The sequence below is a fragment of the Phyllostomus discolor genome, chromosome 9, assembly GCF_004126475.2.
Source record: "Phyllostomus discolor isolate MPI-MPIP mPhyDis1 chromosome 9, mPhyDis1.pri.v3, whole genome shotgun sequence".
Taxonomy (NCBI): Eukaryota; Metazoa; Chordata; class Mammalia; order Chiroptera; family Phyllostomidae; genus Phyllostomus; species Phyllostomus discolor.
In genome coordinates, this window is record NC_040911.2 from 93,460,285 (window position 1) to 93,477,506 (window position 17,222).

At 50.2% G+C, this 17,222-nt stretch overlaps 1 protein-coding gene across 3 annotated transcripts in view; it reads left to right on the top strand.

The window, feature by feature from the left end:
• Positions 1-6,778: 6,778 nt before the first annotated feature.
• L3MBTL1 (L3MBTL histone methyl-lysine binding protein 1) overlaps positions 6,779-17,222 on the top strand; it is a 28,288-nt gene continuing 17,844 nt past the window's right edge. The window contains exons 1-7 of one of the 3 annotated variants that reach the window (XM_036009850.1): positions 6,779-7,984; positions 13,865-14,010; positions 14,181-14,407; positions 14,882-15,023; positions 15,310-15,460; positions 15,584-15,734; positions 16,416-16,497. In XM_036009850.1, coding sequence (XP_035865743.1) covers positions 7,590-7,984; positions 13,865-14,010; positions 14,181-14,407; positions 14,882-15,023; positions 15,310-15,460; positions 15,584-15,734; positions 16,416-16,497 — 1,294 coding nt within the window. In that variant the 5' untranslated portion in view covers positions 6,779-7,589. The remainder of the gene's footprint in view (positions 7,985-13,864; positions 14,011-14,180; positions 14,408-14,881; positions 15,024-15,309; positions 15,461-15,583; positions 15,735-16,415; positions 16,498-17,222) is intronic. The other 2 variants (XM_028524363.2, XM_036009851.1) reach the window with 2 other exon arrangements.

Below are 17,222 nucleotides of genomic sequence, written 5' to 3' on the forward strand. Positions count from 1 at the left end.
GGGCTTCCCCCAGCCCTGGGCCGAAAGGGAGCCGGAGGCCGCTTTCACGAAGATGCACGGAACACTCAGCAGAAAACAAGCTGTGTCCCAGTCTGCAAAACCGTACCTTCTCATATTGTGAGGAGTGACGAGCATTGTTCCCAGAGGGCTTGGCATAGCCACTGGTTAAGTAGTAGTTTCCTTTATTAAAATGTTCTATAAACAAGATAGTCAAACTCTAATATTCCAGCCAGTTGAGGAAAAAGGCAAAACAGAGTCTCTGAATATCCACTACCATGGTCATTCGTGAACAGCTTTGAGTGTACTATTTAAATATTGGGTTGGTTGAAAAGTCCATATGTTTTTCCATAAAATAAGACATCTTTTTCATTTTCACCAATAACTATTGATGTGGATATTTTGAGTATGTTAGCTAAAGCATAATATGCTGAAAATAATTGCATAGTTTCTTCCATCTTCAACATTAAAATGGCTGCCCCAAAATGCACCATGTTTGATAACTTTTTAAATGCACAGCTGTCACAATACAATCTAAGAAAATTGATTTCAAGAAGTTCAAGAGAGCTGAGCACTACTAGAGCCACTGTACAGAAAAAACTAAACGAACTTTTTGGCCAACCCAATACATTGCTGTTACTACTGTTACACCCATTCAAACAGCCAGAGAATGGTATGAGCCTCCCGTGTACTCAACCAGCTTTAACAGTATCTGTATGCCTGTCCACTTCCCCAGGGAACTCTGAAGGGAGTCCTAGGCATTTCAGGGAAGGTAGTTCAGTATGCATTTGTAAATGATACCTTACATTTCCTGAATCTATAGGGTGTTTGCTCTTGTCATATTGGCAGCCATGGATCTTTGCCTAGATCCTTTCAACCATGAAGCCATGATTTTAAAATAGGGTTTTTTTTTTTAACTTTCATTTATTGATTTTAGAGAAGAAAACATTTTTTTCCCCAGTCCATAGCACTTCCTGTTGATATCACCTTGTTGCTCCATGTTTGGTCAGTGGGAGTCAAGTTGCCTCCTGAGTTCTTCCGAAACAACCCTAATAATTTTTGCAGCTTCCTGCTTTCTGGTGTGGTAAAATTTCCAGACTCACCTTTTTATTTTTATCATTTTTTTCTAGAGTTTAAAGTGAAAGAGTCTATAGAGTCTAAGAGTTTTTAGTCCTATACCTGGAATTAGCCATTTCTCTAAGCTCTGGTTATTTTCATTTGGAAATGGTATTTAGCAACCACAACCTGAACCCTTGGGGTGTTGTTCATTGCTGCTACTAGTCTGGTCATAGGCCTTTTTTTTTTTTAAGATTGATTTTATTTATTTTTAGAGAGAGGAACATCAGATTCTCACATGCCCCAACTGGGGGACTGGCCTGCAACCCAGGCATGTACCCTGACTGGGAATCGAACCTGTGACCTTGCACTTCACAGGCAGGCACTTAATCCACTGAGCCACACCAGTCAGGGCTTTTTTAAGTTTATTTTTTAGAGAGAGAGAGAGAGAGACACTGGTAACTGGGGAACAAGCCTGCAACTCAGGCATGTGCCCTGACCAGGAATCAAACCCGAGGACCTTTTCGGTTTACAGGTTGATACCCAGCCAACTGAGCCACACCATCCGGGGCCTTTCCCTGGGCAGAGCCAGGGCAACCACTGCCTGATTCTTCAGGCTACAGAGATCATGTTACTTTCTGCTCTTGTGAAGTTCCTCTTCAGGTTGAACACCCACCCTTTTGGCTCTGACTCAGTGCAGCCATTTTGAATCCCCTCCCCATCACAGTTGTCCGGTGGTACTCTGATTTGTGAGTGTCCCTCTTACTGAGTGGGGCCCACTAGCAGACCCAGCACGCCCAGTTTGCTCTAACCTGCTCAGAGCAGGGCAGTAGGATGTGACCTCTCCCTCCCCTAATAGGTGTTTCCTCAGCTGAATGCTGAGCCAGTTCTAGCAAAAGGGTGAGGAAACTGTTTATCTGATAACCCTGCAGAAACTTTTCTGTACCTTCAGAGGGTTTAAAGCAGATAATGTGTCATCTTGCTCTGGATAACAGGAAAAAGAAGGAAATTCAGAACCTAAATGTCACAGCATTCTAATTGGAATGAGCAAATCAGATCTTCCATTACAGCTTCCATCCACTTTGGCTATAGATGACCTTGTCCCCGAAGACCTAGCAGGAACTGAAGCCTTAGCTGTGGCTGTGATGGTAATAAGAGGATGCTCATGGGTGTTTCCAGAAAGCTCTCAGAGGATAGCACCTGGAATCACCAAGATCCACAGTCACATTCCATAAACACGAAAGGCCTCAGTGAATGTGTGGTAGATGAGATTACTGTCAGAACTTTTATATATACGTGCACACTTTTCAAAATATCTTTCCTACATATCCTCATTTCCCCTCTGTAAACAGAGTACTCCCATCCTTTGATTTTGACCATGGAATTTTAGCAAACGTGACATACTTGGTGGACGAGACCCTGCCCTCCCTTCTCCCAGAGATGCCTGCTTTCTAATCCCTGAAACCTGACTGTCACCTTACATGGTGAACGGGATATTGCAGACGGCAGCATTTGAGATCTTGCTCCCCGGCATATGCCCTCAGTTTGGCTCAGATAAACTCTTATAAAAGTTCTCCAAGTAAGTAGGTAAAGGGGACATTGCTGATGTGATTGAATTAAGGTCTGGAAGTGAGATTATTCAGGTGGGCCCAGCGTAATCACAAGAGTCCGTATAAATTGAGAGGCTGGAAGGTCAAAAGTCAGAAAAAATGTGATAATGGAAGCACAGAGAGACTGGAAGATGACTTTGAAAACAGAAGGGACCACAAGGCTGAAAACAATTCTCCGTAGTTTCTGGAGCGAGCACAGACCTGTCCACACCTTGAACTTGGCCCAGTGAAACCCATTTTGGACTTCTGAGCTCCAGAACTATTAGATAAATTTATGTTGTTTTAAGCCACCAAATTCATGGTAATTTGTTACCGCAGCCTATGCCCATACCACTCTGAACTCGCCCGATCTCTGATCTCAGAAGCTAAGTAGGATCGGGCCTGGTTAGTACTTGGATGAGAGAAAACGAACTCTAGTGCCTCCAGAAAGGAAGGTACTTCTACTGATGCTTTGAGACCCAGTGAGAGCCAATTGGACTTCTGACCTCCAGAACTACAAGATAAGTCGGTATTATTTTACACTAGTAACTGTGTGGTGATGTGTATTCAGCAGCAATGGAAAATGAATACAACTTAATCAGCTGATTCTTTTTCACTGGGTGCCTCAGTATCATCATAAAACATAAATCCTAACAGAATGTTGAGAACAAGGTTCAGAAATTTAGCAGAGTTGCGGGACCTCCGGCCAAGATGGAGGCGTAGGTAGACACACTGTGCCTCCTCACACAACCAAAATAAGGACAGCAATTCAGAAACAAAGTAACAACCAGAACTGACAGAAAATCAAACTGTATGGAAGTCTGACGACCAAGGAGTTAAAATAGACACATTGATCCAGACCTGTAGGAGGGGCGGAGGTGGACACCCCGGGGGAGAGGGGTCATGCGGCACAAAAAGGTGGTGGTACCGGGCGCGCAAGGCACCCTGGGAGCACTAGACAGCAATGGCGGGCCCTGAGCTCCCAGGCAGCGGCTAGCAGACCTCGGGTGCAGGATGGCAACCAGCAGACCCAGCGAGGCGGCAATTGTGAAGCAAGGCACAGCATGCAAAGCGGCTGGCTGGCTGGGCAGTCCCACATTTGAGAGCAGATAAACCAGGCGAAAGAGCAAAACAGGCCCAGGGTCCCAGCGCTGGGAAATAAAGCCTCAAATCACCGATTGGAAACACCTGTAGGGGTTGAGGCACAGGCAGAGACTCCCAGCCTCACAGGAGAGCTCGCTGGAGAGACCCACAGGGTCCTAGAACGTGCACAAGCCCACCCACCTGGGAATCAGCACCAGAAGGGCCCAATTTGTTTGGGGGAAGTGGCGGAAGGGACTGAAATCTGACAGAGAGCTGAGCAAGCACCATTGTCCCCTCTTGGGCCCCACCCCCACATACAGTGTCATAACCTAGTGACTGGATTGCCCCGCCCTGGTGAACACCCGAGGCTCTGCCCCTCATACGTAAGGGGCGCGACAAGACAAAAAAAAAAAAAAAAATGGCCCCAACAGAAAAACAGATCAAAGCTTCACAGCAAACACAACTAAGCTACTAAGAGACAGCCAACCTATCAGATGCACAGTTCAAAGTACTGGTGATCAGGATGCTCACAGAATTGGATGATTTTGGTCACAAATTAGATGAAAAAATGAAGGCTACGCTATGTGAAATAGAGGAAAACGCACAGGGAACCAATAGTGATGAGAAGAAAACTGGGACTCAAATCAATGGAGTGGAACAGAAGGAAGAAAGAAATAATCAAACAGAAAAGAATAAAGAAATAAGAATTCAAAAAAATGAGAGGCTTAGGAACCTCCAGGACATCTTTAAACGTTCCAACATCCGAATTATAAGGGTACCAGAAGGAGAAGAGGAAGAGCAACAAGTGGAAAGCTTATTTAAACAAACAATAAAGGAGAACTTCCCCATTCTGGCAAAGGAAATAGACTTCCAGGAAGTGCAGGAAGCTCAGAGAGTCCCAAAGAAGTTGGACCCAAGGAGGAACACACCAAGGCACATCATAATTACATTACCCAAGATTAAAATGAAGGAGAGAATCCTAGAAGCAGCAAGAGATAAGGAGATGGTAGCCTACAAAGGAGTTCCCATCAGACTGTCAGCTGATTTCTCAAAAGAGACCTTGCAGGCAAGAAGGGGCTGGAAAGAAGTATTCCAGGTCATGAAAGGCAAGGACCTACATCCCAGATTGCTCTATCCAGCAAAACTTTCATTTAGCATGGAAGGGCAGATAAAGTGCTTCTCAGATAAGGTCAAGTTAAAGGAGTTCATCATCACCAAGCCCTTATTTTATGAAATGTTAAAGGGACTTATCTAAGAAAAAGAAGATAAAAACATTCATAGTAAAATGACAGCAAACTCACAATTATTAACAACCACATCTAAAACAAAAACAAAGTAAGCAAACAACTAGAACAGGAACAGACCCACAGAAATGGAGGTCACATGGAGGGTTAGCAACAGTGAAGTGGGAGGAGGAGAGAGGGGGAAAAGGTACGGAGAATAAGTAGCATAGATGGTAGGTAGAAAATAGACAGGGGGAGGGCAAGAATATGCTGGGAAATGTAGAAGCTAAAGAACTTATGACACATGGACATGAACTAAAGAGGGGAATGTGGGTGGGAAGGGGTGTGCAGGGTGGAGGGGAATGAAGGGGGGGGATGTAATTGATTATGTAATAGCATAATCGATAAAATATATTTTTAAAAAAATTTAGCAGAGTTGCGGTAAGGAAAACAGCTGAGGCTCTGACCCTCACTGAGACAAATTTTTCTAGTGTTTACAAATATAACCAATCAATTCCCAAAGCCAAATAGAGATTTTGTCAGTCTCTGATGTTCTGGGTAACATACAGGCTTGTCCAGGTGAAAGCAGGACCTGAAGCTGACCATGTCTGGTGGAAACGTGGGCCTCCCCTGCCTTCCCAACCGTGGGACACACGGGTATATAGCCTGAGCTGGGGGTGTCTAGCCTGTATCCAGGGGCTCAGTTCCAACTCCCAGTATTACGTGGACCCAAGATCCCATCACCTGTCATTAGGTGTGCGATGAAACCTAAGTCCTTCACAGCTGGTTCCTGTCTCTACCCAACAACTACCTCCAAGACCAGGGAGACATCAGGCTTCCTTGCCCTGTTTGCTTCTCTCTTTCTGGCTTCTGCTGATTTTCCCTTCTTACAAGTTCAGCAATGGATTTACTTTTCTTTCTTCTTGGCTTATCTGCCTGCTCCCTTTCTTGTAATGTTTTATCCAGGATTTGGGGGTGTTTGTGCTAGAAAGAGCTCCGTATTAGCAACGTCTGCCATGTTGCTGGAACCAGAAGTGTTTTCACACTTACGTAAAAGGCACAGCCTAATGGTTTTCCTAAAATACGAGGACTGCCCCAATGACGAATTAAAATCTGTAGGAAGAGAAAGGTGTGGGCTGCTTACACAAAAAGTTTTCTCAGTGTTTCTAGTCATCGATAAATTTTTGTAAATTTGAGTCCGTTCTTGATTAGGGGATTAACTTGGGGAAGACACTGGGGGCAACTAACCTGTAGAAGGGGCTGTGACTTGAGGAAAGGATTGGACTTGTTCACTCACTGCCAAGGGCACCCAGGGCCAGCAGAGCAAACTAACTGTATCAAAGGCAGTACCTTCCCCAAATCACGTCATCTTGGGAGGGTCTCTGCATCCCAGAAGATGTTCAAGCAAGCAAACCCACCAAAGGTGAGAAGACCAACATACTGTTAATGAGCAGAAAAAGAATCTCTCAGCAACTCAAGCCCGTGTTCGTTCCAGGATCCCCCAGCTCAGATTCCACTAGCCTGTCTTTATCACTGCCTCAAGGATGCACGTTGTTGAGAAGCCGTCTGTTTGTGTAGCTTCACCGCTCACTTTTTAATCATCCGAAAACCTAAAATCAATGCTCTGGAATCCAGAACAAGCGGTCTGAGTAGAGATGAGAGAAAAATGAGCGGTTGGTGGTGGGTACCTTGGTGTGTAAAAAGAAACCTATTGTTATGGCAACCAGCATCCTCCACTGATGCAATCCTCTTCCCAATAATATGAGATGTGATCAAAAACTGACACGGCAGCGAGGAAGAACACACACACAAACTGGTGTAGCAACCAGAATAGTTCAATGCTGCATACCTTTAAACCTGATGACTATAAAAATTTGGGACATTTGCCTATGGTTAATCAGGAACAATGCCTCTCATGTGGGCTTGAAGTCAGGAGTCTGGAGGTTGGACCTCTGGCCACGACCTGAAGGGATTCGATTAGGTCATTGGTGTGGGGGAGGGGGCTGGGGCTCTGGAATGTACCGAGAAGTGCTGTTTTCAGCTACATGCAATGCATCATTTAGTCAACAGATATTTTTTGAGCACCCACTCAGCACCCAGCTCTGCGCTGGGTGCTAGGGATACAAAAGACTAATGTTCCATTCCTTTCTTGGAGTTTGCAGTTTTTAACCCCTCGAATGACTCAAATCTGGGTGAGGTTACAGCTGTGACAGGTATTTTGTGCCACAGGAATCGGGAGATTTGACTAGTTAACCAAGGGAATTGAAGCCGGGAGGAGCAGTGACTCGCTAGAGGCATCATCAAAACAGGAACGACTATGAAAACAACCACGTGCCAGGAAGTAGGCGACAGTTTTTACAAATGGAGAATTGGAGGACCAGGAGAATAAAGTGATGGGCCCCAGGTCACACTCTAAGCCAATGGCAGTGGAATTATCCAAACGCAGGAGTGGCTTAATGCCCTCTTCAACTGAAGCAGAGCCAGGGTCAGAACCCACCACGCGCGGGGCCTCCTTTCCTTAAGTCGCACAGCCGTTCACCTCTCCCGGGGCCCTTTCAGCACGTGCTCCTCGGTTCCCATTCTGCAGGTGAGGGGGCAAAAGTGGTGGGAAGGCGCTGGACAGCGCAGCGACACGGCCAGGATGCTTGCAGGAATGCAGCCTCGGCTACCGTCCCTGACAGTACTGTCCCTCTCAGCCTGGGGCCAGACCACCAGACTCTTCCAGCTTGGTGGTCCGTGCGCCCCACTGCGCGCTGCTGGCTGTGGGTGGCAGAAAGAATCTCGAATCAGCCTCGCCCACGCAACAGTCCAGCCCGGGGTGGGGGGGAAGGCCCACACGGACAGGCTTCTCAGGAAGGCAAGAAGAGGGCGCAGGTGCTGCCCAACAGGGAGCCAGCGACACCCAAACCAGTGCCGTGTGGGGTCCGCGTCCGCATCCTGCAGGGAGGTGGGCCCGCCCCCCAGTGCGCGCAGGCGCGTGCCGCGCAGGGCTCGGACCGTAGCTCGGCGCTGGGCGGCCACAGGCTGGCCTCGCAGGTAGGGAGACCGCAGGCCAGTGGCTCGGACCACGGGGTGCGCAACCGGATCCTACCCCGCACGGGCACGGCGAGGGCCCTGGTGTGCGGGCCGGGCGTGCTGCTCCTTCCCAGCGCCTCCAGCGTGGGGCACGGGCTGGGGAGGAGGTTCGGAAGAGCGGGAGCCAAAGGGGGTCTGGGCGCGGAGTGCGGAGGGCCGGCGGGTGCGGGGCTGGAAGGCGTCCGCCGCGCTGTTGCGGGCCGCGATCTGCAGGCTGGGAGAGAGGAGGCTTGGTTTATAGAGAAATGCAATTAATTAAGAGTTTTTCATTAATAGAAGGAAGGGTGTAGTAGAGGGCGGGGTTTTGGTTTTCTTAAGAAATGGGTCATTTGGCAAACTTTCTCTTTTCCTTCGGTTCATTTCTGGGTTTTATAATGGAAAATTGGATAATTATTATTTTTGCCGTAAAGGGAAAGAATAAAAAGAATTCCGCCATTTTGGCGTTTTTAAAAATAATCGTCCTGCGGGGCTGACGGGTCAGTGACCACCCCGCTTGCTTGCTCGCCGCCGCCGGCTATACCAGTCCCGGGAGGACTCGGGAGGAAGGCGGGCGGCGGGCTCCAAACCCTGGAACCGGCTTCCATCCCCGCGGGCTCCCCGGATGCGTCCAGGGTATCCGTTTGGGGCGCTAGCTCCCAACCCCCAAACCTAGAGCGAGGGCATTTATTGAGCGTCTGTTGTATACGAGTTTATGAGGAGGCCTTGAAGGGGTAAGGTGTGGGGGGAAAGTTGGCCGACAGACAGACCGTGAGAAAATGAGCACAGCACATTCATTCAGTAAATATTTATTGAGCACCTGCTATGTGCCAGACACAGCTCCGGGCTGAGGGGCCACAGTTGTTTTAGGCTGGGTTCCCTGGTAACAAACTCCGGAGGGAGGCTTGAGTGTAGGTTTATTGGGGTGCCCTGGGGAATATCGCCCATAGAGGACGGAGGACAGCCGGGTGGCTGGGCAAAGAAGTTGAACTGCGGTGCAGGTTCCACAGAGGCCGCAGCCGGTCCCTAGGGAAGCCCTGGGGCCGAGACGGCCTTGCAGAGTTGTCCCAAATTGAGGCAAGGGGGCGGGGCCTTTATACCCGGTATCAGCTAGTCCACTGGAGAGCTCCTTCCAGGAGAGGGCACTTGGGCGAGGCAGCTCCGCTGGCTGGCGGAGGGCAATTCCCAGAGAAGCTGACAGCTGAGGGCTACCAATGACAGCCTTCACGATAGCTGGGACTTCCCCCTTCCTCCCCCCCCCCCCCAGCCTCTGAGCAGCACAGAAGGAGAAGTAGTATTCTCGTCCCCAAGGCAAGAATGGCTAAGCCATTTATGGATTTCAGTACCATTTGTTTCTTCTGTCATTGGCCGCTCTTCACCCCCACGTCTGTGAATCATTCATTCAGTGACTATTTGTGGAGTGCGATTGCTGGATCGGGCTCCTTGCACACTGGGTGGCTTGTTCTGTCTCTGGGGGAGAAGGAGAAGTTAATGCACAGTTAGACTGTGGTGGCATGGAGCACAGGAGACAGAGTGATTTCACTTTGTTCGGAGGGTAGATTCTGGGAGTCAGTCAAGCTGCATCTTGAAGGGTGACTAAGAATTTTCCTGAAAGCTGGGATGTGGAAAGGTACCAAGCAGAAGGAACAGCATGTGCAGAAGCCACAGAAGTGGGGTTCTGAAGGTATGACCCGGCTGCAGGGGTAGGAGTGGAGACAGACTCCCTGCACCCGGCTCAGGCCTGGGAGCCACGCCTGACCAGTGGTGCTGCTGTGTGGACCTAGTGGGACAACGCTTATGAAAATGCTGTGTAAGCTGCAAACGTAGGGGTAGTATTGGTAAAGGAGGGGTGAATTCAATCATAGAGAGGACAGTCCCAGGCCTCGGAAAAGGTACTGGTCTAGTTAGGGAGGAAGAACACAGAGATGGTACGTGCCACTCACTCGTCAGGAGCCCACGGCTACAGTGATGGGTCCCAGCACCACAGGTGCCCTGGATGATCCTCTTCCCTCCTGCACATTCAAGGATTTGTCTTCTAGAATTGCTCCTTTTCTCCTGCGCTGCCAGTTTCTTCCTCTCTATAGGCTCATTTTTATCAGCTACAAACATGCTGTAACATTTCCTATTTTTAAAAGCAAAACCAAAAAAAAAAACCTCTCTTCCTGGGACCACGTCACTGTCCACAAACCAAGCCCCACTGCCATGCTCTCCTTCACACTCCAGCTGCCGAAAGAGTTGTCAGCCCCACTGCCTCACCCTCTCTGTTCCCCTGTACACAGACCAGTCCTGTCGTCAGCTTCCCCCTTGGAATGTGGACTCTGTGGGAGAGGTGTCTGTCTTGTTCACTGACGAATCTGCATTACCCAGACAGTGCCTGGCACGTAGTAGGTGCTCAATAAATATCAAACTAATGAATGATTTCTCTTTAGCACCCACTTTGATCAGGTTTCTGTGTCCACAGCTCTTCTGAAATGGCTCTTGTCGAGGTTTCTGCTGACCCCCTTAATGCTCAAATGGTCAGGTCTTAGCCGTCACCTGACTTGATCTGTCAGTGGCATCTGAGACTGCTGACCAGTCCCGCCTTCCTGAAAACTGGCCTCCTGTGTTCCCCCAAAGCCCAGACTCTTCTGAGTGCCCTGTCACCTCATTGCAGACTCCTTCTAAGTCTCTTTTCTTAGATCTCCCACTTCACAACCTATAAATCTTGGTGAGCTCCATGCCCACCTTTTTCTTTATTCTCAGTCCTGAGGTTTTCAGGGCCATCCCTTCATGATGGTTTTCAAATTTCTCCCTCCAGCCTCGACTTCATCCCTTATTTCCAGAATGTAAGCTTCGTGAGAGTAGTTGGTCTTACTCGAAACTGTGTTTCCAGAGCACAGAACCGTGCTGACACCAAGCTGGCCCTGTAGTGAGGGCTGCGGAAAAGGCAGCGTGCATGAATACATGGGCTGTCCTCTCGGCCACTCTTCATCGATAGCCCTGAAACACCCGACAGGTGCGAAACAGAATGGAGTTCTTTCAAGTGCGACCACAGGCACTCTTATTGACTGACAACATTCTGAATAAAGGGACTGACTCTGTTGAAAATAACTTCAATGGCACAAGTCTGTCATCTGTGCAGAGTGAAATAATTGGAAATGAAATTCAGGGAATTCTGTTTTGTAATTATAACAGGAGAAAACAAACCTCGGTCTGAATGTTGCCTCAATCAGGCTACACATCTCACTTTTGCCTACCTGATTATGCACTCTCTGTTATGGAGAGTAGACTCTGTATTTTATGGAGGAACAGCTGGAAAATAAATGCAGAAGAACAGCAGGAGGGAGGGCGGGAGAGACAGCGACCATTGTGAGCTGACTTTGTGAACAAGTAGCCTGCATTTATTGGCCAGAAGCTACAAAGGTCCCTGGAATTTCTGTTAAAAGGGAGTGGATTAGTATTTGTTGAAGGCCTTTTGCTATCAAGATATCACATATTTTTACATTTAATCTTTACCGAAGCCCTTTAGTTGGACGCCATTACCAGGTTTATTTTACACAGGAGGAACCTGAGCTGAGAGAGGTTAAGCTACTTACTCAGAGTCACAAGTGTTAAGTAGTGGACCCAAGAGTCAAATGTCTTAACTCTGTCTTAAGTCTAGGTCCACGTTCTTTCCTTTAACCTGGAGCCAGAAGCCACTGTCAAGCACCGCTAACACCTTAAAGCAACCAGGTATCAACACAGTGGCTTTTTAAAAAATTATTTAGTCAATATTTTGGTCCTGGCCCATGTGGCTCAGTTGATTGGAGCATCGTCCTGTAGGCCAAAAGCTCACAGGTTCGATTCCTGGTCAGGGCATGTGCGAGCAACAGATTGATGTTTCTTTCTCACATCAATGTCTCTCTCTCTTTCCCTCTCTCCCTCTCCTTCTCCCTTTTCCTCTCTCTCTAAAAGCAATGAAACAAATGTCCTCGAGTGAGGATAAAAATAAATACATTACTTACCAATTTTACAGAGACAGGGCAAGGGAGAGAGAAAGAGATGTTGTTCCACTTATTTATGCATTCCTCAGTTAATTCTTATATGTGCGCTGACAAGGCATCCAACCTGCAACCTTGGTGTATTGGGACAAGGCTCTAACCAACTGAGCTGCGTGGCCAGGGAAACCCAGTACTTTTGTATTTAACAAGTTGAAATGGCTGAAATCTAACACAAATACTTGTTGAGTACCTACTGTGTGTCAGGCACCATGCTCAGTGCTGGCGATAAAAGAAGTGAACGAGACAGAAAACACCTTTGCCCTCATGGAACTTACATGTATGTGCCGATGACTGATCAAACACAAATGAGTAAATGAAGATCATTATTATTGATTATAATGAAGGAAATTAACACAATAATGAGATAAGCGGTCATGAGAAGGGGTGAGGCGTGGGCTGCTACTTTGAGAGGTCCAAAAAAAAAGACCTCTTTTGATGAGGTGACCACTAAGCTGAGGCCTGGAGGATGGGAAGAAGGCAGCCAAGCAGAGAGCGTGGGGAAGAGCATTTCAGGCAAGGGCTGCAAGGGCAAAGGCTTTGAGTGGGGAACATATGTGAAGCAATAGAAGAAAACAAGAGTCTGTCGAGAGTGGAGGATTAGGTCAGAGAGGAAAATGGGCTAAATTCTATAGGGTAAAGCACTTCGATTTTATTACAAGGACAGTGAAAAGCCAGGGAAGAATTTTGGGTAGGGAAATTATGTCATTCACAGTTTAAAAGCCTTCTCTTACTGGAGAACAGACTGGAGGGGGAAGGAGAGGAAGAAAGGCAAATGGGTTAGGAGGCAGTTTCTGAAGTCCAAGGAGAGCTGATGGCGGTGGGGACTAGCACAGTGGCAAAAGAGATGGAGAGAAACGGTCAGACTTTGCGGTGTGTTTAGAAGACAGAGCCAACCGGCAACCGAAATATGTATAAAGCTGCGCTTTCCAGTACAATAACTATGGCCTCTGTGGTTATTTAAGTTCATATTAAATAAGATTTAAAATTCCATTTCTCACGTCACACTAGCCACTTTTCAAGTGCTCGGTAACCACATGGGTTAGTGGCTACTATGTCAGACATTTCCATCATCACAAAATTCTGCTGGACGGTGTTGGTAGGATGTGTAGGAGAGTGGACAACACATTTTAGGAGTTAAGATGATAGGTATTCAGCATATCTGTTATGTCACTAGGTCTTCTTTCCCCTATATTCATCTGTTTAGCCACCTCTTCCTTAATGCCAGTATTGCCCTTGCTTCATTAAGGCGGAAGCATGCACTGCCGGGGTTCTCATACACTGCCTCTTTGCTCTTCAGATGTGGGAATTTGTTCAAGAGATGTTTGAGGGGCCACTCCTGCTTGGACAGAAGTGGTGGACAGGGGTCCTAAGAGAACATGATCAGGAAAGATCGCCTCCTGGGGAAACGGACCTGGGCAATGAGGGACAACCTTGTGCTTGAGGGTTCCAAAACCCTAGGCGGAGAAGTGATTCCAGTGGGGTTGGAGGTGGGGGCTGAGAAAGAGGGGGGTTTGGACTTGGCCTGGGTTCTGTCATCAAGACAGCTGGCCAGACAGAACTTCGGCTGGAAACATACTCCCCAGAGTCAGTTCTCCATGTCACGGTTTATAAATACAAAGCACCCTCACACACGCTCGTCTTAGGAGACTTGGGGGGGGGCGGGGTGCAGGGCCTGGCCAGAGCCCTCAGCTGGCTGACCTGGTTACAGCTGGGAGCCAGACTTGGTGCTCGGTTCCTAAGACACCATGTACTCCCCTTGGGGCTTACGCTTTTCTCTGAAGGTGGGCAGCTCCTCAAGGAAGCCCCTTCCCTCCCTGATCACCTGGGGGCTGTGTTCTGAATGTAGGCCTACCAGGATGGAGGGGCATGCTGAAATGGAGATGCTGAGGACACTGAAGGGGCCGTCCACAGGGGAGGTCAGCGTGCACCTGGTGGCCAGAGACAGCCCAGGTTCCGGCCCTCACCTGCCCTCCACTGCCTTCATCATTCCAGGTGGGCCAAAGCAGGGGTCTGGGGAGGAGGACCATTCCCATATCTGCCAAAGCAGGTGTGGGTCCTGGGGAGAGGTGATACTTTTCACCTGCCATCACACATGCATGGTGGGATTGGGGCAGAGCCACCGGGCTCACCTGTGTCGTGTCTGTTCCTGTATCTGTTCACAGCCAGCTCTGCCACCCTTGGCCTGCCCAGCAGTTCTCTGGATGTGTCCTGCTTTCCGCGGGAGCCGATCCATGTGGGCGCCCCGCAACGAGTGTCAGGCAGCGTACCTGTCACTGCCACCGTTCTGCCGCAGTTAAGCGCGGGGCCGGGAGCCAGCTCCAGCGCCAGCACTGTGCGGCTTCTGGAGTGGACCGAGGCCGAGGCCCCGCCTCCTGGGAGCGGCCTGAGGGTCAGTGTCTCTGGGGATTGGCGGGCCCAGACAGCCGCAGCTGCGGGGTGGGGCCTGCAGGCTGGGAGGCGGGGCCTGAGGTGGAAAGTGGGGGATAGCTGGCGGAGACGCAGGACTCGGTGGGTGGGTGTGGCTTTGAGTAAGGGATCTAGGGATGTGGCTTGGAGGCACTCTGAGCTCGACACTCAAGGGGTCCTAGAGACGAGATTCGTGGAGACTGTCTCTGGGGGCGTGGCTTGGAGAAGGGTGCTCAGGGACGAAGCTTTAGGGGAAAGGCTAGCAGTGAGGCGCCCTGGGGCCGAGGCCTGCAGGAGTCTGAGGGCGTGGCTTAGGGGTGGGGCACCCAAAAGCGGTGTCCAGTGAGCTGCTGGGGGCGTGGCTTGAGTAAGACGGTGGGAGAGCTTACAGTGCAGACTGGAGGTGGGTCGAGGGCCGGTACCGGAATCGCCATCCTGAGATCCTACCGCGCTCCAGTTCCGGATAAGCGAGTACCCGCCACTGAACATGGTGGGAGCCGAGCAGCCCCCAAGCCCGGAACTGCGGCGGGAAGATGTGGCCGAGTACGAAGCTGGCGAGGCCCCGGCGGGAGGTGGCGATGCGGGCACTCTGCAGCCGGGTAGGAGCCCTAGGCCCGGGGCTGGGCCCCTGCGCGGGTGGAGCTCCCTAAGGAGCCAAGGTCCGGCCTGAGGCCCGGGTGCCTGCAGGTGCGCCCAGGGGTTAGTCCTAAGATGCAGAAGCCTGGGAGGTGGGGTGGGGCGGGGTGGGGGCTGCCCGGTAGGGGAGCCCGAGGAGGTGGGACCTAGGTGGAGGAAGGGCTTCTAGAAGCCTGGACTCCGAAGTGGGAGGAGCCTGGATGTGGCTAGGATGGGGTAGGTGGCCTGAGGCCCCTTTGGCCTCCACAGCGGACCTCCCTCAGGACCCTCCAGAAGATCTCTCTCAGGACCCCCCAAAGGATGATGGCCCCTGTCAGTGCCAGGTGTGTGAGCCTCAGCTAGGCTCCTGTCCGGATCCTGGTTCCTCCAGTGGTGGCTGTCCCCAGCTCTTCCAGGAGCGGTAAGGATCAGGGCGTACCTCTCTACTTGCTCTGCTTTGGGGCCCCAAAGCCCCATTTTTGTTCATGGCCTAGGAGAGGGCCTGGGTGGTGCCCGGTGGGTCGTCGCTGGTTCTTTCCTTCAGCTGCCGCTCCCTCAGGTCAGTCATAGTGGAGAACTCCTCAGGCCAGAAGTCCTCCTGCACCAGCACCTCTGAGCTCCACAAACCCATGAAGAAGAGGAAGCACAGGGAATACCAGAGCCCATCAGAGGAGGAGTTGGAGGCAGACGCCATGGTAGGAAGAGGCCAGTGCCAGGGAAGGGGAGGGAGGCTAGAGGCTATCCCTCAATTCCCACTATCCTCTCCATTAGTCCAGGTCATGGGGCTGGGCCAGCGAAGACTCACTCATCTTTTAGGGTCCCATCCTGAGTCAGGTCCCGTACCTGGCTGGAGGCGGGTGAATAAACACTCTCCCACTTCTCTGGAGCTCCCATCTCAGTCCAGCCTCGGGGCTAAAACACACGCACATGGACCAGCACCCAAGACAGCGGTGTGGTCAGATGGAGAGCTCTGTCGCTGGAACCCAGGCACTAGGCCAGTGGCCCGGGAGCACAGGGCTGTATTTGCAGGGAAGCAGGAAAAGACAGGGTAAGAAGTTCCAGGGGGCCGGCAAAATGAGCACAGGGCAGGTGTGTGCATCCTGTTTCTCCACCTGAGAACGAAGAGAACTGTAGTCGGGTTGTGTAGCTGGGGTGTGGCGGGTGGGGGGGGGGGTGGCTACTCATGTGAGTCTGGACCCAGCTGGTGGGGCGTTGTCGGCTGGAGCTGTTGTCCTGCTGGTGACCTATGAGAAATTTCACCTGTTTGGGCCAAAACACCATGTGGTCAGAGAGCCAGGCACGGGCCAGGAATAGCGACTGGGGCTTGTCCCAAACCCATGAGGACAAGAAGCTGGAGCCAGGCTTGCCTTCCACAGGAGAAGCGAGAAGGAAAGGCTCCAGAGGCACAACCCCCTGCCAGCACCCCAGAGAGTGAGGAGTGGAGCGGCAGCCAGCCCGGTATGGTGACCGGCGTGTTTATATATCCATGTGACATGTGTTTACACACTTGGATGTGTGAGACTGAAAGTGTAGATTACCACTGAGATGGTGTGTTGTCCACATATATGTGAGCATGAGTTAGTGTGTGTGAGAGAAAGAACAAGAGAGAAAAACAGTGTTTATGCCCCAGCTGGTGCAGCTTAGTAGACTGAGTGACAGCCTGAAGACTGAAAAGCTGCTGGTTCAATTCCCAGTCAGGGCACATGGCTGGGTTGCGGGCCAGGTCCCTAATTGGAGGTGTGAGAGAGGCAACTGATCACTGTTTCTCTCCGTCTCTTTCTCCCACCTTTCGCCTCTCTCTATACATAAATAAATAAATACTTTAATAACAAAAAGTGGACACAAGAGACCCTTTAAAAAAAAGAGAAACAATGTTTATGCTTTGTGTATTACTATATGTGTGTTCTTTATTGGGGGCAATACTGTGTGTTTGTTTATCCTCCACCTCCTTGTAAGTAAGTAGGCCTCACCGCCAGGCTCCGTAACCGAAGGCTTGGGTGTAACCGAAGGCTTGGGTGTCACGTGGCATTGTTTCCCTCTGGTGGTCTGAGCAAGTCTGTACTCGCCATTGGTCTGACCTTGCCGTTTTGGCCCCCATTCTGACCCTTCGGTTCTAAGAAAAATGGAACAAAGGTCACACGTAGTCGGCTCTGGCTCTCGGGCCTTCTCTGTATGACCATCTC